This window comes from Salminus brasiliensis, chromosome 1, assembly GCF_030463535.1.
Source record: "Salminus brasiliensis chromosome 1, fSalBra1.hap2, whole genome shotgun sequence".
In the NCBI taxonomy this organism is placed as follows: Eukaryota; Metazoa; Chordata; class Actinopteri; order Characiformes; family Bryconidae; genus Salminus; species Salminus brasiliensis.
In genome coordinates, this window is record NC_132878.1 from 83,834,002 (window position 1) to 83,845,354 (window position 11,353).

An 11,353-nucleotide genomic window follows, 5' to 3' on the forward strand; every position below is an offset into this window, starting at 1 on the left:
ACAGTGTGTTTCTTATTTCCAGACATTTCAACTGTGTCCTCTAGATAAAATGACTTAAAACCAATAGAAAAGCATCGAGAATTAAACCGTCTAAGTGAAAAGAGCACACTAGTGATGCCATAGAAGAACCACCTTAGGCTCCATAAAGCACCATGTTTGTATCAGAGATGAGTATGAGTGTGCAGAACCTTTTAAAGGTCTAAAGAGCTTTGTTTGATGTAAAGGTTCTTTATCAATCTGAGGCATTGCTTTCGTGTATGGCATTTCTCATCGAACCATTTAAAGCACCTTTATTTTTATATGTGTGCCAAAAACAAAACTGGAATGTGTACTGAGCGTACCAGAAATTCATCCCGGATGAAGAACTTGGCCCTGGTCACTCTTGGGTCCTCTCCAGGATCACCGGTTGCTGTGGATATCAAAGCAGTACAAGTTTAGTCTAAATATGTAGAGACACCTTCCAGCCACAGCGTTAGCTCTATGGCAGCCGCATGATAAGTATTACCATGTAGAACTGTGGTCAGTCAGGCCTGCCACGATAATTACACTATCGGCTTATCCTATACATATGCACATGACTAAGTGGGGAGGGTCGATTAGCTATGTATCGGTATCTGGAGCGATATTTTCAGACCAAATAAGAGATCAGTGATCAGCCAATAATTTAGCTGATCCTGAGAACTGGTCAGATCATGTCATCAAAATTTCACGAGGAGCTGCAGAGTTGCGCCAGTTCACAGGGCGCTGCAGTTCAATCTCATTTAACCGTTAGATGGCAATACAGAGCTCGCGCACAGCTGCAGGAACCCAGTAGACCAGTGCTGAATGTTGAGAGTACATCACTTAGCCTAATACAGGGAGTATCAGAGGAAACAATAAGCTACCTTACTGACTTGTGTATTGACTTGTGTTTAGTAGTGTCTAAGCTTAGAGGTATCTTTGTATTTTAGTCTATTCAAACTAGCTGAGGTTATTCTTGGGTAAATAGTGAAGCACTTCTGTAAGTCGCTCTGGATAAGAGCGTCTGCTAAATGCCGTAAATGTAATGTAATGCATACACCACCAATGACACTTATAGGTCTGTACTGGAATTCATGGCTCTTGCAGCTGCTTTTCGGAGTTTGAAAGCATTTTAAAGGTGGCTGATTCCACCAAGTAACAAAAATGTAATCTTAAAAGACAATACAGGAACATTACAGAAGCCCTGAGCGATCAGGCCTAGAAAGTATAATATAGCATCCAACCCAGCCCCCAGGTCCACCTCTAGACATAATTTTAATCATTTTTGTTGACATCAATATTGCCCATTGTACTTAGCTGGTATGTCAACTTTATCTAAAAACAGTGGTTGTATTTTATTTACATTTTTTTTCATTAGCTAGCTAGGGATATAACACTTTTGGAAATCACTCCGAAAAAGAGGGTCTGCTTAATGGCACAAATGTCAATTTGTAAATTAAAAACCCACAAACATCCAGTCTCTGCAGTTTTGTCTGAGACATTCCAAGATTTCCCCATAAAGACAGTAGTAAGCTTCAGTAAACTGTTACACAGGAGTTAAATTAATTAGCATTTAGCATTCATGCTTTACCTTCGGCTGGAACTGTGTACTGAATGTACTCAGGGAAGTAATCTTCAAGTTTGGATTTGCCAGCCAGGATCTTCTCTGCCAGCATGTCCTGTTTGTTCAGGAAGAGGATCACCGAGATGGTCCTTAAAAACCTGGAGGAATCGCACAGGTACAGTCGAGACAAGATGGTCAGGATCCAGAAACGCTCTCTCTCTCTTATTAATAACGGAAAAGGGTTTTCTAAACACTATACTAATGCATTAAGACACTATCCTTTTAACATAGCCAATTAACCAGATAGTAGTCAATGAACAAAGAAACTGGAAAATTCCCTAATAGAGGAAAGAGTCAGAACATAAGCAGCCACTTAGATAGCTAGTGCCTATAGAATAGTCCAAATCTCCCTGATCCAGCATCTCTAGTGTTTTCAACACAGCTAGTATTTAACATTCTGATCCTTCTTAACATGCAGCTATTATCTGATATTTCCAGGTAAGGCCTGGTTTTCATTCACTTTGGCATCTTCATTTCTGTACATTACTGTTACATTACTGTACAATAGTGGATTGGAAAAGGAATGCACACACACACGCACACACACACACACACACACACACACAAAAGGGAACCAGAGCCAGAAAAAGGAGGATGCAGTGGAACCTGTTATTCCAGATACTGCGGAACAGGTCTAGGGACTCGCGCAGGCGGTTAGTGCTGTTATCTTCTCTGATCACCATGTTGTAGCTGCTACTGGCTGCCACAAAGATGATGGCCGTCACATCTGAAAGCACACACAGCAACAACTATGATTCTGGATTTGTGGTCGTTTTTAGAACCATGAATGCCACGAGCTGCTTCCACTGTGAGAATAAAGGTGGCAAAGGAGGCATTTATTGAGTATTTTAAGTCTTTGTCTGATGTATAAATAGTACATGTGTGACTTTGTTCAGGGTAAAAATGCTTAGATGTTGTTTAACAAGCCTATTTACAACCCTGCTACTTTACCTCAGACTGAAGCATGAGAAGTAATTTTTTTTCATTCCAGGGAGGGTTTGACCAAAACAAAGACAGATAAGCCCTGCTTTTATTGGCTGGTGTAGTAAATATGGTAAAAACCAGTCGCAAGCGTTAGCATTTAGCCAGCACGCTCTCTAGCTTTTGCCTCGTCACGTGCAGAGTTTGAGCTCTCCTTCTGCGGACACCGGTCAGAGCTGCGGTCACGAGGCCTGGTTTTTGTAGCAACCCATATTCCTCAAAGTAGCAGACTGTGAAGGTGTTGTGCTGCTCTCCAGTATCAACAACATCCAAATTCTCCTCATGTCGTCGTTTGACTAGGGCTGGCACTGTTGGGCGGGGTTTGTGTCAATTTTGGGGGTATAAAGATTGTTACGTGACCGTTTGGGAATTTTGGCCTGTTTTTTTTCCAGCTCTGTTTTGTTTCCGCTGGATATTCCTTAGAAGGAGAACACGTCAGTGTGTGTGAGACTCACTGTACGTCACTTTTATGTACCAAACTCTCATTATTTAACTATGTCAAGGAAAACACAGTGACATTCTAAATGGTGTGGGTTATATCAGTACACTTGGACTGACTCACTGCCAGAGTGTAATCGGTTGGGATGAGCTGTAAAGTTTTTATTATTAATATTTTTTAAGATAAAATGATTATAAGATAAAATGATAGTAGTTTTGGTTCCTTAAGGTTATTGTCTCACCTGCAACTTCAGGCCACTCTTGTATTAGTCATTATTTATATTGCCCTGTTATGTAAATATAATCATTTTGGATTAAGTACACAACAATATTTGGATTAAATAAATAATAATCCAGCATGAAGATTGAACAGGTATAAATATCTGCAGAAATATCATTTTGTTAATGTAACTACACAGAGAGCAACCCCATATTTGCCCTAGATAAAAACACTGCAGTCTCATTTATCTTTATGGACACCTACTCATATTTACTATATTTCTTCCAAAAGGGAAGCAGTACTGCAGTGCAGTCTATTCTTTGGGGAATAGAAGCTGAGAAGCTCTTTATACCCCACTAGCCAACGCATAACACTGGGCATGGTGAACTTAGACTAATGTGCGGCTGCTCCAGAGTGTTCTGTTCTATTAGCAGTGCTTTTCGATGGAGATTACCCAAGCTGTGTGTGTGCATTTGAACACATATGACAGCAGTGGGTGCCCCTAATGGCACCACACCCAGCTATCAAGAAAGGGTGTCCACAAACATTTGGACATAGAGTGTACCTGCCTTTTTTAATGAATTGTCTATTAATATATGATACCCACCATTAAAGCACTGGATCCACTTTCTCCTCTCATCTCTCTGACCACCCACATCAAACATGCTGAGAGAGACAGACAGACAGACACAGAAAGACAGTTAGAGATTAAAGGATCTGCTCTGCTTGATGAAAACAAGCGATTTTAAATTGATTTATCATTTTTAAATCATTAAATAACTTCTCAACCAAGCCTTTGTTGAAGCCCTAACAGCAGGCCTGATCAGAATGTTTATTATACAGCAGCGGCCCCATATGGTGAAGGTGGAGAATTGCATTTGCATGCTTCACTCATTATTATGAATTTATTTCATAATAATAATCATAATAATTATCATTATTATCCATTTTTATTACTAAGAATATGCTTCTCCATTGTACAAATGAATACAGGTTACTGAAGCATTTCACAAACTGGGCTCTAAATTAGCTGAATTTACAAAATACAGATTATATATGCCATTTAATTAGCATAATACAAAGGCACTGACCTAAGTTATTTTACATTAATTATAAACACCAATAATCATACAGACACTTACTGAAAGTTGACTTTGTCTACTTGAAATCGCGTTTCGAAAATCCCTGAAGTCAAAACTCGGCACCTAAGCAAATCCTGGGGAAAGAATGAAAAACCAAACCCAGTTATTATCAGCAGTTACTCTTCTGAAACATTGTATAGACATACCAATGCAACACTAATACTACAGGCTAACTAACACCACTACTGCAACTAATACTAATACTAGTATTAATGTCAATACTAATACCAACATATGATAATAAATGATTTTTATATTAGTCCTAATATAAATGCCATTGGTTCCTTAAGGATACAGTTTCACCTCACAACTCAAGGCTACTCTCATAACAGGCGATATTTATATTGTCCTGTTACGTAAATGTAATCAAGCTGGACTAAGTAAACTAAAATATTGGGATTAAGTAAATAAATCATGCCAGTATGAGAATGAAACAGGTATAAATATCCGAGATGTCATTTTGTTAATGTGACTAAACAGAGTGACCTTGTTTTTATCCTAGATAAAAGAGTATTTTTTTTAAATCTCACTGACTTTATGTGCCAGTGATTATCATGCTTTGTAGAGTTGATGCGTACAGCAAATGCCAATACTGACATATATTGATGCTGTCAGGCAAAACACCCTGTACCTTGTATATTGTATTTTTAACATTTTCACTTTTTGACATAATGTGAATCTGGCGGATGTTTTTCACATTGTGTCAAATGATTTTATCATTGTGTATAGAAATGATAAAAACTGACTTGGAATACAATTTTTTTCATTGAAAGTTAAAAAGTTTTTTTCCTACTGTAAAATTGCTCTTTTAGAGATATGAATGACAACACTGCCTCCCTCCCAGATCTTATTTGCAGATGATACAACTGAATACAGTCATCATATTTCTCTATTCAAAAGTTGTTTAAAATATCATGAGATTATAAAATATCATGGCCTAAGAATATTGTTATAATCCCAACTGAGCACAATCATACTGGGTATAATCAACTTTTTATGTATTTACTTTTGATACTGCGGAATAAAATGTAATATATATAAACATTAAAGAAACAAATGATGTTAAAATACTGAATACTGTCGCTGCTGTGCAAAAACCTCTTTTCACTTTTTGACATAATGTGATAAATTATTGTTTTTCACATTGTGTCAGAATTTTATGATAACCGGGCCGATAGAAATGCTCAAAAATGACTATGAATAGAAAGTGTTTACATTGACTTCCATTGAAAATGAAAAAGTTGCTGTTTTGGCAACTCCACCTTCCACCTTCCCAGGTCCACCTTCTCAGCTGATACAACAGGATACGTCCATCACTTTTCTTTATTCATAATTCATAATTATGTTTAACTTTTTGGCATAATGTGAATCTGGAAGTAGTTGGAAGTTGAAATGTGTCAGCAAAGCACGATAAATGTGCCAGTGTAAAGTTGTCCCTTTGGAAATATGAGGTTTCTGCACAACAGCGTTACATATAAACAAGCATGGCAACGCAGGAAGACAGGCCGGTAACGTCAGTGATAAACAGATAAACATTTCATGCATTTTTACAGCACCCCCACCTGGTCTGTTGGTGTGTAGTCATTCTGTCGTACTGAGTCGATTCTGTCCAGGAAGCTGCAGGACACAAATAGAGCATGGAGTTTAATGACCAATACACATCCGGCGAGCACACCAATTACTACAGAACATTTCAACTGCCATTTCCTGCTACATAAAGCACAGATTAGGAGTTATAGGAACCTGTAGGCCTGCGGTGTGTACTCAAGGAACAATTCCTAGATCAGCTGTTTAGTTTGTTCCTGAAGGGGAATTCCAACAATGTTTACTGCTGCAGGGTGACGTTTTAATGGCCTTGTAGAATAGACCTAAGGTGGGAAATCTCTGGAAGTGAGGGTCGTGGCATAGCTGACTGACCTACACGTTGACCTTCGGACCCCTCCTCATATGCACATACTCCTGATACACGTCTACTGGAGTGCTGCCATGGCAGTGCATGCTGCTGAATCGTTGTGTATGTGTAAGGGACCACCCAGGCATGCTGGATGACTTTTTTAGAGAATAAAGATTTCAGAGAGTAGTGTAGGGAAGTGTAGTAAATCCTTCCCTAAACACACACACACACACACAGCTGTATATGGTCTCATGTTCTCTCTGTTCACCTTTCTTACACATGTAATGCATTTAAATGCTGATTAGATTCATATGGTTCTCAGTGTTCTTTAATACTGTATCTTAGCCTAGTCATATTAAGGACCTGTCCCACCACCGTCCAGCAGAGGGGGTGCACACACAAAAACACACCAGTGGTGCTCTCTGGTGGTAACAGAAGGCCCTAGTTGCTGCTCTGCAGCCAGATTTGCATGTGGTTTGTAAAAATAAAGGTTAGAGTTTGGCTAGCGGTGGCTTTTAGCGACCATGTGAGGATACAACAGAGAGCTTTGTCCTCTCAGAGCTCCAGCCTGCCCTGCTGATCTCAGACACGTTAGGCATGGCCCTAATAACAGCTGCAGTCAGGATCTGACTAGGGGGAAAAAAAACAACATTCTACAACTGTGTTCTCTTAATTTAGTAGGGATAGGGATAGTACCTAATGAAAGTTCCCCGTCATGATATCAAGGACCAAAAATGATCACAGTTTTCTGCATTATGACATTCCTAAAATACACTGGAAATGTTTTAAAGGCACTACCAGTAGAGGTGGCACGATACTACACTTTCCCTTTTCCAATACTGATACTGAAATCTTGAGTATCAGTTGATACTGAGCTTTTTTTAAGCACCTTAGAGAAGCATCTACAAGTAGACTTTCATGCTCAAACCACTCAACCACACAGCTAACATGACATCAAAGAGTCAGTGTGTGCTATTTGAGGCTAGATTTGTTATAGAACCAGATCAGATTCACTCGTTTTTGTCTCCTGAGATCAAATCCAAGGGAAAAATATTAAGATAAACCCCAAGAAGTTCAGAAGAATGGGCCTCATTCACCAGTATCATCTTAAACGTGTTCTTGAGAAGTCCTAACAAAATGTCTACGCCAGATTCATGATGTGTTTTTAAACAGCAGAACTGTTCACAGCTCTGCTTTTATAACGATGGGCCCTATTGTCTTCGTAAACTGAACAAATACAAAAACACTGAAATCTTTGTGAAAATTTGCGTAAGTGGGTTTCAAGAAGGATTTTTTTCTAAAGAAGAGCTGGTAGAAAAAAGCCCAAAGTTCTCAAATATTCCCTTAGGAAAGTCTCTTCAGCATGTAGCCATTTGTAATATAGCTTTTTATTTTAATTTTACAGCTTATCATTTTTAACATTTGTCATTTGAAATATGTTTGAATGATCATTTGTTATTTAAATGATTTAAATTCTTTAGTTAAACCAGTAATAATAAATAACCTATTCAAAAGACTTTTCACCTTGGAAAATATACCATACTTTTCTTTTGTAAACTAATAATACTTAGTTAAATTACAAATGTAACAATTTAATCTGAACATTTTAGATACTTACTCTCTTAAGTTTTACAGTATAATACAAGCGTGAGGCTACTGTATGGTTAGGAAAATCTTTAAGAACTTTTTTATATTTTCAGAATTTATCTTAAGAAAAAAAAAAAATTGAGAAATTGTTTTTCATAAATATGAAATTAAGAAACAAAGCACACCTGAAAAGAATATATTTCTAAAGATACTTATGCAAATCCCCAGGATTTAATGTCAGCCAAATACTGATACCTATTTCCCACTCCACTCGGAAACCACTCACCCCAGGTTTTATTTCTTTAAAACACCAAAAACAACTACAGTTGAATTAGTAAGCTAATACTAACACTACTACTACACTAAACTGTTCTCCTACTGGAACTCCTAACCCATGTGATGTTGGGGTATGTGATTTGAAGGATAGGAGAAAGCTATATATCCACTGTGACTTAAGAGTAAGATTTTAAAGAGTTATTGGTACACGTTTAGCAATGGTACAAATCCTGGCTTGGTGTCCAACGCTTCACATAGTAAGCATAAAAAACATTAAAAAAAAACCCTACAAATGTGCAAAAAAGCTCAAATCTGTATCTCACTGTAACCACTGTTAGCTCTGAAACTCTGTCACTGTGTCCCCCTTTCAGACTCGTGTCAGTTCGCTGTGGGACAGACAGTAGCGCAGACCCTTTCGTACAGCTGACCTGGTTCCCCGAACCAGTGCAACCTTTATTAAAAGAGTGGTGCCTTTTAATTGGCTGAGGGGAAAGTGCCGATCAATACTTTCCAACTTCTGAATGTCTGTTATCATCAGAGTGGCCTAGATGCTCGCTGACACATGCGGCGAAAAAATCCACACAGGTGCAGTTTTCGCCTGTTTTTGACGCTCCGCTGTAGTAAAAAAAAAAAAATCGGGAAACTCTTGGAAAAAACGGAATCGGAAAAAGACGCTCGTAAAGGTTCTTGCAGTAACCGTCGCCACAGTTTTACATAATGCCTACGTTGTCATTTTGAAACCCTTGACCCTGGCCCTGCCCTTTATCTCTGAACCTTGCCCTCTTTTAGATCCCAACCCTAGAGATAGACCTGTTCTACATTCAGAACACAATCTACCATTAATCAAGTCGCTTTACTATTACGCAATGTACCTTTTATGTGACCATTGGTTTATTGCTTTGGATACACAATAGGCTTGTTGAGTATTAAGTCTCTTAGACACTGTATTTGTCTGTGATGTGAAGCTTTTGGTATGTCGTATTTGTGTGTGTGTCTGTGTGTGTCTGTGTGTGTGTGTGTGTGTGTGTGTGTATGCTATGCAGGCTCGCTGGAAAGTTCAGAAATTGGAACAGAACTACAGTAAACAGAGATCATGTCCTAGACTCTGACCGTCGGTTAGTGCCCTCCTTGTGTGAACTACAACTACACACCATCCAAAAGGTTGATTTTATTATTATTTTTTTACCAAATCCAGAAAGCCGTCGGTTAATAAACACTACCAACAAATGACTGCAGCCAAACTCCAGCAACACTAGATGGATATGATTAATGGATATATTTTTTTCATTGCATATGTTCACATTATGCAGAGAGTTTGACTATTAGCAGACAGGGCACGTCCGTCTTAATGCACACCCCTCATGGCCTGATGCTAAGGCCACTGTAATTGAGCTTATGATTAACCTACAATTATATCCTTACACTTGCACTGCATAATTTATTATACAGTAATCTCCATGTAAAATGTAATAAATATCATTTCAAAAGATAACCAGAAATATTTATCTGAGCTAAGCTATATTCAAATTTTTAATACTGGATTGATTCCACAGTATTGATTTCTGAACAGTTTACATGGAATAACTGGTGGTTAATTTGGTGTTGTGTTAAAACCCTGACTGTTAGATTGCAGTGTCGTACGCCGTCTTTTGTATCACAATATATTGCAATATATTGAATCATAACCCCTATATTGTAATACTTCTCTTTTCGCTTTCTTTACCGATACACAGCCCTAATCTAAGCCTGGCCATCCAGAAATGAGATATTCTAAAGATTTTCAGTGTCAAATATCCTCAGGTCTGTGCAAAAAGTTAAAGTTTCCTATAGGATAGAGGACTGTTAAGACTTTACGACAGTCTTAATGATCGTTTATGACCATCTCCGGCACGCCTTTCCATCTATCTGGATATGCCTGTCATTTTCGTTTATCAGAAATCAATACCTGAGTATGCCTGGGACCACCCTTTCCAGGAATATCCAAAGATACCCATTGCAACATACACTATATGGACAGAAGTATTGGGACACCTGCTCATTCATTGTTTCTAATGAAATCAAGGGCATCAAAATGAGTTTATTCCACTTTTGTTGAAGTAACTGTCTCTACTGTCCAGAGAAGGCTTTCTGCTAGATTTCACAGCATTGCTGTGAGGATTGGACTCAGCAACATCAGCGATAGTGAGGTCAGGATGTTGGTCAGGATGACCACCCCACCTCATCCCCAACTCCTCAACTCATCCCAAAAGAACTGCATGGGGCCCCACCCTCTTACCAGAGAACACAGTTCCACTGCTTCACAGCTCAATGCCGGGGGGCTTTATACCCCTCTAGCCCACGGCTGGCATTAGGCATGGTGCCAACAGGTTCATGCTTATCTGAGTGTCCTATATCTATTGGTACTACAGGCTGTGTGTGTGTGCATTTGTGCACATCTGTGTCAGCAAAGGTAGCAACTTACAGTAGCTGAATGCATTCATTAGAAGGGGTGTCCACGAACATTTGAACATGTAGTGTATCATCCCCATGACGATAGCTTACAGTGAACTTAAGACGACAATGACAAAATGATGGTTTTATTATAATCTGACTTTGAAGTTTTGAGCAGTCAGTGGAGACACTGTTTGCAGAGAGTCATTAGCGGTAGACAGCGAAGGCAGGTTAAGGTCATGAGCGTCAGCAGCCAAACTCTGCCCTTAGGGTTAGAGATTCAGTGTCAAATAAACCTTTTTAAGGAGGACGGCATGTAAATGCAGCTTATGTGGTTGAAACATAAGCCTGGGCGAGTTTGTTTCCCCGCAGGTTTTCCACAGTGTGTGCACAGTGGACTAATGGGGAAAGATCCAGTAACAATAGACCCCAACCCTGGTCCTGGTTAACTGAGAAAAACACCAAAAACGTCCAAGCAGTGATCATTCACTGATGGCCTTCCACCCTGGTCCTGGAGTGCTCTGCTGCTCTGGTGTTTTCTCTGCTTAATCCTACTTTTCAGAGCCTATGTAAACTGGTGAAGAGTAGGAGAGAGAGAACAGTGTGATGCTCGCTCTCCCATTTAAGAATCCTCGTTGTGCTCACTTACAAGCACCTTCTTGAGTTGAAGTGAGTGTTGGAGCACAAACGTTCAGATTTACACTACTCTAGGCCCAAACCGAGTGGAAACCACTGGTTTAATAAACCAGTCAGAGAACCTA

The 11,353-nt window shown here is 39.1% G+C and overlaps 1 protein-coding gene across 1 annotated transcript in view; it reads right to left on the reverse strand.

Moving 5' to 3' along the window:
- The window catches only part of gnal (guanine nucleotide binding protein (G protein), alpha activating activity polypeptide, olfactory type), a 63,842-nt gene that overhangs the window by 1,700 nt on the left and 50,789 nt on the right, over positions 1–11,353 (reverse strand). Inside the window, exons 6-11 of the mRNA XM_072691288.1 lie at positions 5,968–6,022; positions 4,406–4,479; positions 3,871–3,929; positions 2,231–2,351; positions 1,592–1,722; positions 342–409 (exon numbers count right to left, since the gene is read on the reverse strand). Of these exons, the coding sequence (XP_072547389.1) occupies positions 342–409; positions 1,592–1,722; positions 2,231–2,351; positions 3,871–3,929; positions 4,406–4,479; positions 5,968–6,022 (508 nt within the window). The remainder of the gene's footprint in view (positions 1–341; positions 410–1,591; positions 1,723–2,230; positions 2,352–3,870; positions 3,930–4,405; positions 4,480–5,967; positions 6,023–11,353) is intronic.